This window comes from Podarcis erhardii, assembly GCF_964252035.2.
Source record: "Podarcis erhardii genome assembly, chromosome: 8".
NCBI lineage: Eukaryota > Metazoa > Chordata > Lepidosauria > Squamata > Lacertidae > Podarcis > Podarcis erhardii.
In genome coordinates this window covers 40,983,355-41,002,848 of record NC_138499.1, presented here as the reverse complement: position 1 = coordinate 41,002,848, position 19,494 = coordinate 40,983,355, and the positions used below count along the sequence as shown (strand labels likewise).

The 19,494-nt window shown below is 39.7% G+C and overlaps 1 protein-coding gene across 3 annotated transcripts in view; it reads left to right on the top strand.

The window, feature by feature from the left end:
• Positions 1–19,494, top strand: part of SNTG1 (syntrophin gamma 1) — a 224,270-nt gene that overhangs the window by 141,798 nt on the left and 62,978 nt on the right. For all 3 annotated transcript variants that reach the window (XM_081874379.1, XM_081874378.1, XM_081874380.1), the window contains 4 exons: positions 8,529–8,631; positions 10,106–10,188; positions 11,766–11,896; positions 15,153–15,282. In XM_081874379.1, coding sequence (XP_081730505.1) covers positions 8,529–8,631; positions 10,106–10,188; positions 11,766–11,896; positions 15,153–15,282 — 447 coding nt within the window. The remainder of the gene's footprint in view (positions 1–8,528; positions 8,632–10,105; positions 10,189–11,765; positions 11,897–15,152; positions 15,283–19,494) is intronic.

Sequence of the window (19,494 nt, the reverse complement as noted above, 5' to 3'; positions counted from 1 at the left end):
TTTATTTGTATTATGTGGATAATGATAAAATCGCAGACCCTCTGATTGTCCCTATTTTCCAGGAATGTCCCTGATTAAGAGAAGCCGTCTCAGTTTCTGATTTGATCCTGGAATGTCCCACTTTTCCTTAGAATGTCTCTATTTTCATTGGAGAAATGTTGGAGGGTATGGAGTTATCAGACTCCTGAGCCATCTGAAGGCAATCCTGTATATAGACGGGTTTTTTAAAAAAATGTTTAATGCTTTATTATGTTTTTTTATACGTTGGAATCTGCCCAGAGAGCTGGGGCAGTGCATTCAGATGTGTGGGGTATAAATAGTAAAGTTATCGTTATGGAATGGGACATTCCTATTTTCATCGGAGAAATGTTGGAGGGTATGAAAATGCATTATAATTGTTATCACTTCAGCTCTAGGTTCCTATACGACTGAACTTCTCAATACATACTGCGTTTTTACCTGTCTGTACTTGTCGTAACTGATTTGTAGCCAATACTTCTACTCAGAGTAGACCCATTGAAATTAATGAACACAGCTAACTTGGGTCTATTAATTTGCATAAGTCTACTTGAGTAAAACTTAGTTGGATGCAACCCATTATGCTGCAGAACACTCTGGGATCACAAAATGAATGAAGGGCAGACTAAAAATAGACATATTAAACAAACAATAATAAACAAACAATTAAGACTCACTGCTTAGCAGAGGTTGTTGATAGACTGCCAAGATGAGGGCTGAGCCAAATGATCACTAGCAAAAACCTTTGGGGCAAAATGCCCCCCCCCCCCGCCCCCAAATCATGTCACCTTCTTTTATGACTATCATTTTCCTTCTCCTCTGGCATCATGTTATCATCTCCCTTGCTGCCTGATCCTAACTAGCCAGTGATCATGTAGCCATGGAAGTATCATGCTACTCTGTGACCATGCAGTGAAGAGGGTGAAAATTACTAAGATGTTCAGGCAACTAGGTGGAACACTTCTGTTCTGGCAATGTATTTTGTGGGTCGACAATAAAACTGTCACTGTTCAAGTGTGCTAAGAAAGGAAGTACACTCCTTAGCCAGAAGCACATTCTCCTTTGTCCTGTGCTGTAGAAGATTCATTGTCTGCCGTTACCTTTGAGCACTGGAAGAGAGAATGTGTTACCTAGACAACATAGGAATATGCTCCCTTCCACATGTAGCTCTAGATTTTGGGCTGCCTCAGCAATTGCAAGGCCCGGTAAAGTCTTGCGAAGCCCCAGATCTTCCTGAATGTACTCTATGGGTTGTTGCACCTTGCAGGCATTGCAGTGAGTAGCAGAAAGCTCCTGTTTTCAAATGTGCACTCAGTCTCCTTATTCAGCCTATCATTTTTTCACAGCCATAGGTGTGTTTGTCAACAGAGTGCCTAAGTCTGAGGTCAACTTCTGATTTCACCTTGAGCATAATTTCAAAATAGCGGGGGTAGGATATTATCTGAGCAATCTGCCAGTATTGTGTGATTGTTGCAAGATTGGTACCAACTGCAGTTTTCCACCCACTAATTCATGTCAATAAGCAAATTATAATAATTACCAGCAACTAAATGACCAAACTATGATTGACCTAGTGGTGTATTGTAAACAAGACGTGCTTTAATAATGGTTTTTCTGAACTGTATTGCTAAGTACCTGTTTTCTCAAAAGATTGGGAGGGGGGCTTTTGAAAGGAAGGGTCAAATTGTAATAGTGTGAAAGAGTGCAAATAGATACTTGGCAATTTTCTTTTATCACTGTTTTATCATTTTATGTCAACTATGATTGGAAAAATATTTGACCTGCTCTCTTCTGAGTCTATCATGAAAAAGGAAAGCTATAATTATCAGGTGGTAGTTTTGCAAGGTAGGCAACAATCTGTTTTCCTTGTGACCCAGTTTCCACTGATGTTCAGTACCATCCTCTTTGTTATTCACCACTTCTCACCCTCAGAGGCTCCTAAGAGCACCAATAGTACCTTGGAAGCCAAATGCCTTACAACTTGAACGTTTTGGCTGCCAAACGCTGCCAACCCAGAAGTGAGTGTTTCAGTTTGCGAACGTTTTTCGGAAGCCGAATGTCTGACACGGCTTCCACGGTTTCCACGATTGAGTGCAGGAAGCTCCTGCAGCCAATTGGAAGCAGTGCTTGCTTACTGAATGTTTTTGGAAGTCAAACAGACTTCCAGAATGGATTCCGTTCAACAAACAGGGTACGACTGTATCCTTTTTCTTTAGAGTACATTGGGTGGGACAATTGCTGCAAGAGCACAGAAACCCTTCTCATCATTGGACTGCTTCTACGGCCTTGTCCTTTATCCTGTTCACTTTCCTTATGTTCCACTAATTTCCTGACTCCAAAGTTTCTCCCTCTCTCTCTCTCTCTCTCTCTCTCTCTCTCTATATATATATATACATATTTGTTCTAAGCATGAGGGCTCCCCTCTCCAAATCTCTCTTTTTACATTTCTTTGGATGTTGCTTTAGAGAGTGCTCCCTCTTATCTCTGTTCCCCCAAGCTGCTCATTCTGCATAAACTTGTTTAGCAGCTTTTTAGTTTCATCTCTTAAGAGCAAATAAAACAGATTCTGTTTTTCAATACTCTTTAGTTATGACCTGTTCTAAACAGAATTGCCACACAACTGTGATCTTGTGTTTCACTTTGTTCTTCCAAACAAGTGTCTGGTGCTTCCAGAAGGGAGATTGGCAAGCCTGGGCTTGATCTTTAGCTCTTTCCAGGTTAACTTGAGCAGCAACAAAGACTTGTCCTATGGTTTACAGTTGGTGGTTTGCCCAGGAGAGCTAAAGTGGACCTGAGAGCTAAAGGAGAGCTAAATGGACCTGAGTTCTGAGGCTATGCCAAAGCAAACTATGCTTAGATCAGTGCAGACTAGCAGCAGAACAACTGGGGAGGATCAAAGCAGCTGTGATCTCCTCTTCCAAAGGTCATACACTTGCTTGTTTGCCCTAAGCCATAGCTTGACATAGCTTGACTTGTGAACGAGGCCAGTGGCACTTTAAATATCATGTTAGTGTTTCTTTTGTTGTTGATATTGCAGATTCGTGTCCAAGGGAGAAAGAGCCATTCAGATATTTCCAGCTATAAAACCATGGCTATAATAGAAGTTGTACTCTGAATGTCAATTAACCACTGGCAAGAATGGATTTCTCTGGGATTATTGCCTAATTAGGAATATGAAATGGAAGTGAAGTAAAAGCTGCAATGGGACAAAATTAAAGATGAATTGTGATAAGCATTATCGTTTCCAGTGCATTCAAGCCGTCACCGATACGCTCATCAGTGAACACCCTGAACAATTTAAGCTAGTTGCTTTCATTTTTTTCCAGCACTGTGCTAGAATGCTGACACAGTATTTTATTTTATTTTTCATTTTAGAGTTGTTTATCAACCTACAGATGTAAAATCACCTCACTTGCTCAAAGTATTTGGAGAAAATAGGGGAGCCCTTTGTTTTTAGAAAAATATATGAAGCTCTCTATGGGGGTGGGCTGTAGCTCAATAGCATAGCATAATAACCTTTACAGGCAGAAGGTCCCATGTTCAATCCTTGGTATTTCCAAGGTGGGTCTGGGGGGAAAAAACCCTACCTGAAACACCTGAGGACTCATTGCCAGTCAGAGCAGAAAATACGGAGTTTGATGGACCAATGGGTTGTCTTGGTATAAGGCTCTTTCCTGTCATCCAAATATGAGAAAGAGCTCCCAAGAGCAAGTTCTTATTTTCAGTTCAGGTCTAGAGAATAAGATAGAGACACAAGAAGCTTCTGAGAAAGAACAGATTAGATGACAGAAGATTCAGTAGCTGCAGGTATCCTATAAACCAATTTTTGATACCCTGGAGCCCATGACCAAACCAGCTGGAGCTGACTAATGTTGTAGTTGAAAAAAACATCAGCAGGGCACCAGGTTAGGGAAGATGCAATTGAAACAATGGAGTGTGTAACCTGTGCTGGATACTAATCTTAAATCAGGCTTAGCACCTGTTTTTTAAAGACATATTGTTGTGTATATGGGTTTTTTTTAAGGTATGGAGAAGAAAAATTAAGGCCTGTAGGTTGTGTCTAGCCTGCCCATGGCTTAACTTCAGTTTGCACTGCCCATGAAAGATAATTTCAGGGGAAACGGGGAAGCTGAACTATTATATAGGACTTTATTTCATTGCCTATCTATTCCTCTTGTTGGGAGCTTAATATTTTAGTGTAGGTTTCAGATTTTGCAAAATAGGGATGGGACAAAAATGTGTTTATATGTTTCCCTGTATTGCTGAATCAGTGGCATGGATGATCGCAAAAAAAAAAAAAAAAATAATGTGTATGGGATAAAGCAAAAACTACTTTCAGAGGTTTTACAAGTTATGTCTCACAGATGCAGTGCAATTATTCATCTGTGTATGAAAGGCTATCATTATGTGGATGGGCTGAAGCAGGCAAGAAAGGAAGTTTTCACATGGTTTGCAGGTGACAAGACTAATTTTGTCAGAGAAAGCATTTGCTGCAGTACAAAAATATCTTTCTCAACAGAGATTGGAGGCAGAGCAGCCTACGTACTAAGCTGAGAGAGCTGCAAGTATTGATCAAAAGCATTACTTCAAAAACAGATTTGTCAAAGGATTTTGTTTTATGCCACTGTCAAGGTTCTGGAGAGCTCAGCTAGTAGGGGGGAAAGCTTGCAAAAGTTCATTCAAGTTCTTTAAAAGATTTTCTTCTATCCATTTAGTTACCTTTCTTTTGCTAATAATATTTTTAGTATGCAAAAATGAATTTAAAATTATTTTTCAAGGGTGATTTATAAATAAAGCTGGGTAATAGAAATAAATCTGTCTAACACATCCTATATTAAAAAGAGTGTGCCCAGCATCACTGTGTGTTCAGTAACATGTACTGAGGCTCATTTTTCAAGTGTGATCACACATAGGTCAGATACAAAGAACAAAGAAACCAATTTCCTTACTCCAAAGGGGTTTGCTAATCAACCATGCCAGCCCTGCCCATTCCATGAGGGGAGTTTGGGATAGAGAATGGAAGTCTGCTATTTAAAGAAATAAAAGAAAAATATTTTGAGAGCTTAAGCCATACTTTGGATCTCTCCTATAAAATCTGGTACCAGTGGCCAAAATAACAACAGCACAAACACTTTTCTGTTGGACATAGAAAGGAGATGTGCTGAATAACAACTCCCATCATCACTGGCCATTGACCATGCTTTGGGGGCAGATATGAGTTGTTGTTTAGCAACATCTGGAGAGCCAAAAGTTCCCCACATCTGGCATTGTGGTCACAGATTAGTCGCTGACACAGAGTTGTTCAGTGTGGGACTGTGTTTGACATACCCACCTGAAAATTTTCTTCTCTCTAGATTAGCATTACATAATGAATCCAGCTCGCAGACACTTCCACTCTCCCTTATTCCACATCTTATTGACATTCTTACAAAGCCGGCTGTGTAGAGTAGGGCTGGTGACCCAATATAGGTTCATGTTTCTGAGCAGGCAAAAGTATTTCATCTGGCTGAGAAATGGCTCAGGTGCAGCATTTGTGAATGCAATTCCAATTCCCCTTCCCCAAAAGAAATGCAGAGAGAAGTTGCATGTGACTGATTTTCTCAAAACTGTTGTTGCCTTCATTCCTCCACTATATAAATCCCATCATTCTCTCAGATATGTATGAACTGGGCCACAACATTAGGACAAAATATGCCTCCCTTTTTATGTTACATTACAAAGCTCATGTGTCAGCCCTTTCTGTCAATTTTCAACCACCGTGTTTTCATGTTCATGCAAGCAGTTTCTGAATAACCATCCCCATCCTTTTTGCTGTTGGAGTTAGACAAAAGGCTGCTCAACATAAATAAGATTACTGAGTTCTAAGGAGCTGAACCACAATGTATTTTGCACAACACATGTGAAATTAGACTACTGTATTCATAGTGCTTTGTGTCTTCTGCCATGTCTGAAAATACTTCTAATAAACTACTATTGCAACGCTGAGGGATATGGAGGAATCTATATAGAGTGTTCAGCAATTCAGAGATTTCAGTCATAGTGGATGACCTGAGAATACAAATACTGTAAAGTAAGATGCCCGATTAGAGCACTTCATCTCTGGCTGACATTTATTAATGATGTCGAGCATTATTTAGAAGAAATATTGAAAAAGCTATAGTAACATTTCTAGTCTTTTATTTATTAAGCTTTTATTCTTATTTTTGTGCGTTCTCTGAGGTGTCTCTAACCAAATTTCAATAGCAAAAACATCCCACATTTAAATCAGCTCATAAAGGTCTACCTTGATTGTGATTTAAAATTTAAATTATTTAAAAAAATGGAGCAGTTTTGAAGGGCATGACATTTAGAATATTAAAGAGCTGCTTAAAATATGTAGCTCCAGTGTTTTAAGGTATTTGAGAAATCTCATGCCTGTTTGTATCTTAGTATCTTAACCACATGTAGCCAGAAGATAGAAATGAAGTCTGTTTCAACAGGGAGAAGAGGGCATCATGGAGAGAATAAAGAGGAAGGGGAGTGGTCAGATCTTCTGCAGGGCCAAAGGGCACCTTTCTGTCAGTAGTATAGACCAAGACTAGATATTCCTAGGACCACCATAACTCCTTCCCATGGTGCGAGCTTAATGTGGATTAAAACTTGCATGCACCTTGATTTTTTTGGATGTTGTCCACATCACATTCTCCCCATCCAACTAGCAACCCATAGTTTTATAACAGTAAACTCTGATTTTGCCAGTGACACTTTAGCCCCTAATTTGGTGTTTTGGTCATTGCTAGACTCCGGGGTCATGATTCCTAGGAGTCTAAAAGGTTCCTGTGTTCTGAAACCCACTATTTAAACATAAAGTGATGTGCATTCCATCAACTAGCCTTTTTCAAAAAAAATACCACCAATGTGCATTTCTTCACCATATGCACCAACGGTGAAGCAGTGTATTTTTAAGGTCTGTAGCAGCAAAAATAAACATTACTGTGGTATACTTTTTAAAGAGACTGTCCGATTAGTGAGCAACGAGCTTTTGCTGGCAACTGTATGCTTTAGCAGATGTATGAAGTAGAATGTGAATGTATATATTCAGCAGCAAAAATGTTTAAAGTGTTGGGTTAGAATAGGACAGTTTTAATATTGTAAACTGAAGGACTCAGCGATCATTTTCAATGGACCTGAGATAGCAAGACTATTAACAGTACAAATTGAAGCTCAGTTTTGTATACCTATTTTAACATTTCCTTACATCTTATAGTTGTGAGATAGGTGTCTTCTCTTAAATTTCTGCATGTTGCTGGTGATACCTTTCCCCCTACCTTTTTCTTTCAGTTGTGCATTGCTCGCTACAACCTTCTAAGTAGCATCATCTTTGATATTTTCTGTGATCAAGTGTGTCCCACTTTCAGAAAGGGATGCTCAGCAAAGTTTACATGACTTCCACTGTGTCAAATTACTGTGAAACATTTGCTCATATCTGTGAGAGCAGCACAGGGACAGACAATTCAGTTCTTGATAGATGGTCTGGCTGTTACACTAGTGAGAACAGTTTTGATAATCTGGATGAAGTGACTCTGGGTAATTCATGGAACAGAAGAGAAGGGGAAGCACACATTTCTTTTAAATCACCGAGGAAAAATTCAGGGGTGTTTTTTTTTAGTCCAAAGTGAGAGGCAAAACAGACAGATTCCACCAATATGCATTTATTTACTAGAGAATTTTATTTACTAGAGTTTTTTTCTGTGAGACTAGAAAGGTTTAGCTACCCATGCACTATATTTTTTACACGGGATGTCTTCATACTGAATTATCCAATGAGACTGCCTTGTTCTAGGCAGAAAGGGAGAAGAAGACTGCTCATGGTGTCCTTTTATAATCAGAGGGGAAATGATATTATCCAATCCCCTCTTGCACAATTTCAGTGGCATGTTGTTCCTTCCTCCTGGAAATAATCATGTTCTAGAATGCTAATCACAACTGTGCAAGGTTTAGCCTGGCCAGGCAGGCACTTTTCACAACCCTATGAGTCTACTGGTTGAAGTGGGGTTGACTGTACAGCTGTGGGTTCATCCACTTTGGCATCTATAGAATTCCCTCCTCTTACTGGATTTTGCACCAAAGTCAACTTTCTCATAAGGGAGGCAGTTCTGCTCACAGGTGGGAGGCTTATGTGTTCTGCTTGGTGATAGTTCCAACATCTGGCCATCTGCAGGTTTCACTCTTGCAATATAAGGCTCAGCTTTTGCTAGATCTCTGATTCAGTCCCAACTTTTACCAAAATGCTTACCTCAAACCTCTGTGCACTGAAGTCTTTTTGTAAAACAAGAGAAGGGACTGAAAAATTTGTCTGTGAAGAATTTTAAGGAAACCAGAATATAATCATAAAGCTTAAAAATGCATGTTTGCTTTTATTGTTCATTTCTTTTCCTGTTGCACAGTAAGCAACTGTGCAATTGTGTGTGAAGGGTAGAATGTAATTTTGCCTTGTATGTGTGTGTTACATCTACATCTTTAATCCTCAGGTCCAGGTTCTTCGGAATGCTGGAGAAGAGGTGACCCTAACTGTATCCTTTCTCAAAAGAGCACCTGCGTTTCTCAAACTGCCCCTCAACGAAGACTGTGCATGTAAGTATTAACTTTTTTTTAATAAACAACAGCAACCACAACCCAAACAAACCCAAGTCTGAATCTATCATAGGAGCCCCAGAGCCACTTCACATTACTACTTTTTAAGCCTGCTTCTGTGAATTGCCCTGCCTTTGTTAATTTACAAATCATAGTTTGGTTTTTGTTTGCTTATTTTTGCTGAGAATTGCATGAGTTTCTCCCTAGAGCTGATTTTGAGTGTTCCATTTTAAACCTTTGCTTTAGAGATGATGTTATGCTCTCAACTGATTACAACTTGCTTTGAGTGCTGTTAAAGTTCTTTGACTTAACGATAATTTGTCCAGAGTATTTCCATTTCATTTCTAGATTAATACATAATGGCAGAGATTTGGAGAAGGACTGGCATTTCCCCCCTAACTTGGCAATTGAGAGTGAATATATCTGTCTTGAGGACTTTTCATTTTAAATTGCAGTCATGGGCTTGAACAGATTGCTCTGCTTAAGTGAAGATTAATGGAGTCCATAGTGATCAGTATTTTGTTTTTGTTCAACCATTTAAACTGATTAGTCTTATTGGGAAATAGCAGAAATGGAGAGACAGCTGTCTTCCTTCTATAATTTTAATAAATTGTAGGGACTAGTGCGTAGTCTGAGATGGCTCTGTCTGTGTTCTATAGTTGCCCTGTGAAGATTATCACCAGGGTTTCCCTCAGCCTTTTAATTAAGAAAAGGAAAATATTGTTTTAAAAAAGCTTCTGAAATGAATTCAAATAGCCTCCTACCCATTAAATAATTCCCATTGCATTATATTCATTTATTTTCAAATGTTGATTAACTTGTTGAAAGTGTTCTCATTTCTATCATTATACCAGTTTCTCCTTTATTCATACTAATAAAGATATTTTATATTCATTTGATATTGTCAAAACAATTCAATCCTTTCAAGTTTCAAAAATACTACATGTACACAGGAGAATTCGCACAGCTACTTTATTTTTTACAGCCAGAAGACTATTTGGGGATGATGAAGTAATCTAGAATCACCACAGTTATTTACTTCAGAATTTATAAATGGCTCTACTTTCATAGAATACCTGGGTGGTGTATCGAAATAGAATGTAAAAGATAATGCAGATCATAAAACAGTGTTGACATTTATAAATCTGTACCCTGATGGCAATGCAGATTTTTTTTTTTCAAATAGGGAAAACATCTGGTTATCACAAGTCTGTAAGATTACTTTGCATGGCAAAGAACTCCCCATCCCTTCAGTCATCTTTGATGATCTTCATATGCATGGTGGTTTTTGAGAGCTGATGCATTTAGTATCCCTGTAATACACATTAAAACACCCTCTGTAGCAGAGGCAACAGCTGTGCCCTATGTGTGGCTGAATTGTAACTACTGTATGACAAAACCAATGTCAGTTCTGATTATGAAGTGTGCGTAGTAAGCTGTGATACACTTTTGTATGTATTTATGTTTTTATTAGGCATTCCTAGTGATCAAAGCAGTGGTACTTCATCGCCTCTGTGTGATAGCGGTTTACATCTTAACTACCATCCCAATAATACGGTAAGAAATGTGTTTTTTTTTTAACCTTGCTGCCAAAAATCTGAAAATTTACCACACATGACTGTTAACTGAGAAGTTTACACAATCTATGAGCATGCTGGGAATATGCCAGTTTCAATATTAGGTAGACTCCATAGAAGCAAAGTGTACTGTAAAAACCCTTTTCTCATTATGCAGCTATAGGTGGGAGAACTTCATGCTAACTCCTGGTTTAGTAATGGAATGAATTCAAACTGAGACCACAACTGACAAGTGGATAGGATGCTGAGTACATTCACTTTCTTAAAGAAAGTAACGCAGAGTGAAATGATGGTGGGGGTCCCATCCAATGTGTTCTCTGTTATGTCACTAGGAGAATGCCAGGACCTAATAATTTATTTCGGACATGCAGCATTTATTTGACTTTCTTTCCCCCCTCAGAATTAATTCTAAATTGGATGTGGGTTGGAAGAGTGTTCGCTCATCGCTATTTTGGCTTGCAATTCAAATTATCTTAGTGAACCCACACTAAATTTTAATTATGTTTTCCCCTGGACAATTCAATTTTACTACTACATCCAAACCGGAACAAGGTCTGATTTCAAAAAACTGCCAAACAAATTGCAAACAGAGGTAAGTTTGTGTGTTGTAAAAAAAGGTATCAGCACCGACTCTCATGGAAGAAGCTTTTTTGTGCTTTGTTTGAACATCACTTAGCAATACATCATAGGTGCTGACAGACCCAGAGGCTCAAATAAACACCTGAAATGTTGCAGCATTATTCTGTAGTCTCCTGTCTCTGGAACCAGCTAGAAAGATTCCATCAAGAACATTTTGACACTTCTTGCTTCTGCGGAGGCTACAAATACTTCACGATTAGTGTTTCTTACAACCCTTGTAATATTTCCCCCCTTTCATGTCTGCATGACCTCAAAATGTTTGAAAGAAAATGTTGTTTTAAATGTCAGCATATCCTGTTGGGGTGCTTGTTTTTCTTACCACAAGTTTATCTCTTTTGCCACTATAATATCCATAGAAATGAACACACGAAGAAAGGTAAAAGCACCTTCTGGATAGAGGGGCATGAGAGTTATTCCCTTTATCGGTGATGTGAGCCAGAGCTCTGTTGCATGAATGGTTTGTTTTTCTTTACTTCCATTGGCAATAACGATGGTGCAGGCTTCTTCTATTCATTGCAGATTCTAGGATAGGTCTATCCTCAACATCTGAAGTCCTTAGGAAGGATATAGATATAATGCTCATTACACTGGCGTCTCTAGAAACACCCCTTCACTTTCTCCTTTTTGAGTATATGGTGCCCATTGAATAAAACCAGCCCTCTCTTTCTTATATTTGATGGCTTCACTTACGAGCATCCTGCAGGATCACTGGGTGATCTTGGACCAACCACAGACTCTCAGCCTATCTCACACGGTTGTTTTGACAATGAAATGGGGAGAAAGAGGACTATGAAACCACCTCAAGCTCTGTGGTGGAAAGATGGCAGAGAAATGTAATGTAATATATAAATGAGGTACTGTTTATTGTAGCTGCTGATGGTAACGCCAAAACATCAAAGTGTTTGAAATATTTTTCAGGACACACTTTCATGTTCTTCATGGCCTACGTCTCCAGGGCTTAGGTGGGAGAAGAGGTGGTGTGATCTCCGATTAATCCCGTTGCTTCACTCCCGGTTTTCCCAGTATCTCCCAGGGTCAGATATGTGCAGGTAAGTAGATAAAGGAAATATTTTCTCCATATACAGGAGTATGCCAGTTGTAATTTTTGAAGTGAAGGGTCTGAGAAGGAGAGGTGCTCTCAAACTACCAGATCATTTTTTACCATCGTTAGAGAAAGAAAGGCATTTTTTTACTAATAAGGAAAAATAGATGTTATGTTAGCTGGGGCTGTAAAACACAGTTAGTGCTAGAAACTAATATGATTAATACTCTAAGGTACAACTTTCCCCAAACTTCTAGATATCAGAGAAGGAGAGAGAGTCTTACTATTTACAAAAGGAAAAATAAAAAATACCCTCAGTAATATTAAGTAGAATGGGATTTTTTCCCTAAGTCATAGAGTAGAGCTATTGAGTATGTCTTAGTTGGTTAAAATCCAATTTTAGCTAAGTAAATTAAAACCTGTTGGTACTCAGGCGGAGCATGTTGATTACTTCTAGCTGGAAATGTAGCTCTTTCTCAAGTTGTGCATGAGGCAAAAAATATAACTAAGAGACTTTTGGCATGACTACAAAACCCTTATAAGGCATGTGGAGGCACTGATTGCTTGAAGGAATTTCACATCCAAATCTCCATGCCTAGATAAGCTAACAATCCGTTAAAAGGCCTAGTATCAGTCAGCCATGATCTTTTCATCAGAAGCTAGACTCTACACTAGGACTAGAGTCTCCAATGCAAACTATTCAGTGTTTCCCTGTGCTCTAACCCAGGAATACTTTATTAGGAGTAGTGGCACTGTGTACCTAGCTTTCTGGAGGTGGTATTTCTGCCACTTAATGAGACAGGGAAGGGCAAGGCTGTGTGGAGGTTGACGTGATGAAGGCACCCCTATGTATCCAAACCTGTGGTCCCAGCAGGGCACCTGCACAGCACCAATCCTCCTTCCAGGTGTGTGACACTGCCCTTCCTGCTCTGTTCTACGTCGCTAGGCTGGAAACTGTTTTTAGTTGACTCTGATTGGACAAAGGAAGGTAGGGTGGGATGGGCCAAATTCATATTGGTAAAGGTATGTGTTTATTTGCAGGCTTCTAATGGACAAGGAAATCAGAAATCAATATGCTGGACTCTTTTTCTCAACCTGCAATCCCTATGAAAAAATCTGTGTGGCCCACCCTCTACCCCACAGTGTTAAAGTGGAAGGATTGTTACAGCTAATGCAAAATGCACTGGACCAACCTGAACCAGAGAATAATATTTCCTGTGCTGAAATTTTTCTTTTAAAAAAATAAATCAGATCAACCTTCTATCAAAATTTGTCTGACTTTAAGTCACCCAGATGTAATGGATAGAAGATTGATTTTGAACGAACTGCAGCTACAATTCCCACATTTCTCATGTCTAATCTCAGTCATATATTCATCATGAATAAATAGACCTGTTGTACAATTTCCAGTCCACACTCAGGAGATGGTTTTAGGGCATGAAATATCATCGTGCTCCCGTGTTTCTTAAGCCACTCAAACCAATGTACTTTCTGGAGGAAATTGGGCCCTTACTGCTTCAGCATTTCAAAGGTTTTTATAGGCTTGATAATTATCTATCATTTGGATGTAGTAAATCAGTCCACAGAGCATTACGGCAGATAAGTCAGCTGTGCAGAATAGCGGACACAGAATGCTTGGATGCCCTCCCCTCATATTGATAAATACATTGCACACATTCATTGTGTTTATGCTATGTCCAAATGTTGGGAAAGTGCAATGTGAAAATCATTAAAGTTATGTGGATCAATTCTGAGTTCTCAACCCTTCACCTAATTAGTTTTTGAAGCAGATCATATTTGAATTTTCATTAAAAATCTATAATTTAGTGGAGCATGCCAATATAGAATATTATGCTTTAGTGCTTTTATAGGATATGGGGAGGAGGGACTCTTAAGTTATGATAGATTTTATTACAAAGTCTTGTTCTTTATTTTATAATTTAAAAAGTTCAAAGATATCTTTCTAGTCTTCTCATTGAAAGTATTTTCCCCTTTATTTATTCTAGCTCTGAAAATTTAGTGTTGATGTAGCTTCTGTAGTTATAAACCTGGGTTACTAGTGATCTAGTAACAGCTGTATTCCACAATTAGGGAGGATGTATATGCTGCGTCCAGACCTGTAGAAGCTTTCTTTGTTTTTTTGCACAGACTCCTTCCAACAAGTCACCCATTGCTTTTGGAATTGCAGATGTGAAGCCACTGTTGTCTTCTTCCACAATAATTGTCCTTTATAATGCACTTAGGCTGCAGTTCTATTCACACATACCTGAGGAGTAAATCTATTTGAACTGAATGGAGTTTGCATTTGAGTAGATGCTTAGGAATGCTTTGTGGCACCAATGGTGTGAATTTGCCGGTGCCTCCATTCTTCTAGTGCATTAAATCAGGGAAGGACAACCTATGGCACTCCAAATGTTGTTGAAGTCTAAATCCCATCAGCCTCAAATAACATGGGATGATGGAAGTTGTAGTTCACCAATATTGGGAGGGACACAGGTTCCCCAATATACATCAAGCATAATGCTTACATTTATTTATTTAATCAGTCAGTCAGTAAATCAATCAATCAATCAATCAATCAATCAATCAATCACCCTTCAATTATGTTTCTAGGGCAGTTTATATAAAAATAAAATTAAAAATGTAGCAAGATACGGATAAGCTCCTTACCAACTATATATCATTCTTGTTTAATGAGCAATTCCATATGGTGGGAGGTTACCAAAATGAATTCTTTGCTTCTGAAAACACACCAGTTATTATCCTAGTTCCTGTAGAAGCTAAATGATGCATCTGTTCTTGTTTTGGGGGATACAGTGGATGTCATATTGAAATAATGAAATTCTCCAAGGTGGAGATGAATGACTCGGATCCAGAATCAGCATGGTCAAAATATGTGGGGGGTAAAGCTGAAGAGCTATGTGCCACGAGTTGCAAATTGCAGCTTGTGCAATCTGCCAGGCTACTACATTTTCAAGCTTTGCGCCCTGAGCAGATAGCCCAGTGTGAGCAATCTGTATTCAGTTGTTCTGTGGGTTTTGCCAAGATTTATCTGGAGATGTGCCATATACAAAAGCTAAATATAGAAGAGAATGACTCATAAAATACGGAAATCAGTAGCAGTTCAATGGCTGACTTTTATTGTGGGGCAAGGGTAGGTAGAGGGGAGTGATTTCGAAGCCTTTTGACAAGTATTATGAAGTTGGTAATGTCGGAGTAGGTGCACTTGTCTCCTGACCTAATCTATTACGATGTGTCCATAGGCAAAATGCATTTCAAGTAATCGCTGTGGATGGCATTTGCAGTGGAATAATTCAGTGTCTCTCGGCTGAAGACTGCATTGACTGGCTACAAGCAATAGCAACGAATATTTCCAACCTCACAAAGCACAATGTAAGTATGCCTCTAAGTTAGTTCATCAGATTTCCCAGTTACATTTGATCCTGACTGTCATAAAGGCCTCTTGGGTTTACGCACAGAATTATCTGTGCATAAACTATGCTTGAAGCTTCCCCAGAGAAGTGAACTCAAGTCTGTCATCAGCTCAGAATTTTGAAAGCTTCTTGAAAGGGGAATTATTTTTTCCTCGTGGCTACATAGTCTACTTCATGGCTATCAGTATTGTTTCCTTTTTTTCCTGATATCCACCGACAGAACTAGAAAGAAAAGTAGAGAAGGTATAGTGCTTCCAAGATATGCAGGCTTTCAGCATTCCTATTCTGATACCCAGGATCATGGAAAAGCTCTTTGTTGCCCCCCTCCCAACCGCCTACCCCATGCACAAAGTAACACAGTTAGATATCAGGTTCATATCCCATCTTCTCCAGAGAGCTCACATGGTCACCTTAAGCCAGAGGTCAGCAAACTTTTTCAGGAGGGGACTGGTCCACTGTCCCTCAGACCTTGTGGGGGGGCCGGACCCACTGCCTCCTGAAAGCACCCCCCTCCCAAAAGACACCCCTCCCCACCTATGCCAATCACACTGCTGCCGCCGACACTGCCTTGTCTTCGGCAGTGTCGGCGTCCTCTGTCTCGGCAGGGCACAGAGCCCAAACCACTGGCCTGGGCGGCAGAGACAGCCTCCACGCTGCTGCCATTTGCTTCCCATTCGGCCGCTTCCTCCCACTCAGCTGCCTCAGCAGGAACGAAGGGGTGGCGCCCAGAGGCATCTGTGGCTTCTGATTGGCTGCAGGAGCTTCCATCACGGAAGTAAGTCTCTATGCTGTAGGTCTCTGCACCACGTCTGTTTAGCGTGGGGACTGACTGAGTGGGCAGGAGGGTCCACAAGGTTCACGGGCCAGATTAACGAGTCCAGTGGGCTATAGTTTGACAACCTCTGCCTTAAGCCAATTACAGTCTCTCAGACTTATCTGCCTACCTTCCTCACAGGCTTGTTGTGAGGGGGAAAATATGCAGGAGAAGGGATCATGTAAACACTTTTATCTTCAACCGATAAATGGCCCTTTAAATTGTGTTGTAAATACAAACCCTGCCAAGGTTAGTTTCATTTGAGTGCAGCTGATGCTTGCTGCAAGTAGGGCTTGCTTTCAGCACTGAATGTAAGCCCAGCTTTTGGCGGGGAAAGTTGCATCAGATTCTTCTTTTGCAGCCATGGTTTGAAAGGATCAGGACTACAGTTAAGTGCTCTCCTAATGCTTCCTGTGGAATGTGATCATGTGGCATCAGGTGACTGAAAGCATGCTCACCTATTAAAAATGGCCCGGGGAAAGTTGGTCAGTTCTGAATCTAGAAGATGTTCAAAATAAAAAAGCATTTCGCAGAATGTTCATTCATGCTCTAATGGCTACAATTCCTCCTCCTACTTCCAACATCACTGCAATATCTGGGGTCTTCCTTCTCCCAAACTGCCTTCTGTGTTTTGCCTTCTCCCCCAGTTGGACTTGTCCCAGATTTAAAAAGCTGAATCTTAGAGAACGAACAAATTGTGTGAAGTATTTATATGCTACAGTTCCTTCTGAGTATATAATCTCAGTGGCGATGATGATGATGATTTTAGGCATCCTTGCATATCATTCTATAATATTCCTAGCTGGAATTCCTGACTGATATTATTCTGTGTCTGTTCCCACCAGCACCAATTACTTTCTCCCCTCCCCTCCCTCTCAACTTTTAAATATTGCCCTACTTTAGTTTAGTTTTGGTATCATATTGAGTTCTCTGAATCTTGCAATATCCTCCACAGGCTTCTAAAATTAATTTTGTTTCTAATGCTGGGAACATACTGAAGAATTTTGTATCTTGTGGAGATTTATATCCAGCTACTGAACCATTCCAGCTGGTGTCAATACTGAATTGGTATTGCAGACTTGAATCTGTCTGCCATCTGTAATGTTCTCTGCCGCACTCGCCAATTCCCTCACTATTTATTCATCTTGATAGTGCTGTCACTGCGTATGGCTGTCAGTCTCAAGACAACCTTGACAAATGGGACTATTGCTAACCTTTGTGCTTACTCTATAACTATTTTCTATTACTAATTTTAGCTTGTGCTTGGGAATATTTTTGGTATTTCAAGGAGCGATGTTCTTACAGTTGCAGCAAACATTTTAAAGCCAAATTTCAATTGCCTCTGATTAATTGCTTCTGATTAGCACTGTAATTATTGCCACAGAAATAATGATGTTTTAACACATTGCTATTATGTGGCATGTTTTTACAAGATTGTAATGTATACAGCAAATTCATAGGCAGTTAAAGTTCCCCATAGTCCAGGCAGGAAAACGTGGGGGAGAGGAGTTTATTTTGGTAATGTTGTATGGCTTGGTTTAAGCTTCAGCAATCCATGGAATGATTTGAAGTATGGAGTAAGATCTTCTGTTCTGCACTTCTGTGATGTGTGCTGAATGTCCCAATCCCTCCCACAATTAGCTGTGCCTGGTGTGGTTTTGTCCTGAGCTCTGCAATGGACCATGTTGGCTCTTGTATGGCACACAATGCAATGGTCCATAAGCAAGTGTAAAGAGATACACAATGGGGCAAAAACTCCCAACTTCACATAAACACTGATGGTGTCTGAAATGGTATTGACTGACCAGGAAAGGGAACCTGAGTTTGTGTAGCTCAATGAAAGCTGCTGCGAATGAGGCAAATTCCATGTCAGAAATTGTTAGAAGAGGAATAGTAAATAAAACTGTCATATAATGATATCATTTTTAAAAATCTATGAAAATTCTGGTCACTGCATCTCAAAAAGGATATTGTAGATCTGGAAAATAAAACAATAAAATGCATCTCTCCATCGTGTAAGGTTATAGTATTTGTAGCTTTTTAGGGTAAGAATATGAAAATGTAAAAATAGCCTCATGGGTCAAGCCAATGGCCTATCTAGTCTGGCATCCTGTTCTCGCAGTAGCCAATCAGAATCCCATAAGCAGGATTCAAGCACAAGAGCCCTCTCCTCTCCTTTGGTTTCTTGCAACTGGTAGAAGAAGAAAAAGCAATTATGGGAAGACGGATATGATGAAGGCTTATAAAATATAGATGATGTAGAGAAAGTGGATAGGTGAAAAGGTGTTCTTCCTCCTGATGCTAGAACCTGAGGCCATCCAATGAAGTTGAACAGTAGGAGATTCATAACAGACACTTGATTACCAGTTGCTGGGGAGAAGAGGCGGGAGAACACAGTTGTGCTCATGTCCTGCTTGTGAGCTTTCCATAGGCATTTTTTTTTGGGGGGGGGGATACTATGGGAACAGAAGTCTGGGCTAGGTGGGATCCATCATGGCTCTTCTTATGTTACTATGACTCTACTCCTTGTTTCCAATAATACTGTAATAGTGTATGCATTACAGAGCCAAAATTAGACTCCGAAGCCAGGGTTGGGAATTGCTTCATTCCGCCCCTCCCCCGGGATGAAGGGCTGGGACTCTTGTGCACCTCTGCTAGTTAGTGCAGCATCTCACACAACTCAGTGATAAGAAAGGAGTATCAAGTAGTTCTTATATGGCCAATTATTGCGAAATGTCATAAAGCTAAATGCTTATAATTAATGTCTTGCCAGAATGAAATAACCCCTTCTTTTCTGTGACTGAGTCCCCTAGCTCCCTTAATGTCTTTTTTGTCTGATGGGGAATTGATCTGTAATCTAATCATAATGTTCTTTTAAATGTTAGTCGACAGGAAGAATTGAATATTTGACAGCATAAGCAAGAATTGAGCGTTCTGCTATACAGGGACATTTGAGGACGAAGAAAAGGACATTTAGCCACAGAGTCACAAGAAAATAGAATGTTTATCAACAAAAGAATGCTGCTGGAAATGTCTGTGATTCAACTAACTGAAACAAGACGGCTTCTGGCATACATTAAGCTGAGGTTAACAATTTTTGTGCCACCTCAGTGCAGTGTATAATTTTGCTTGGGTTGCCAATGATTGCAGTGTCACTTGACAAGCTGTGTCAGAATGGCAAAACAGTTAATGAGGATATCTGCAAACATTTAAACAAGCTGAAGTACAGCATATTTTCTGATCTGTATTTGAAATGCGTTCTTGTTTGCTCTTGGCAAGAGTGTCAAGATAACTGTCTCTCAGAAAGTAAGTATAAGCTCACTGAGATGCAAAGATGGACCCGCCATGCCTTTGTGG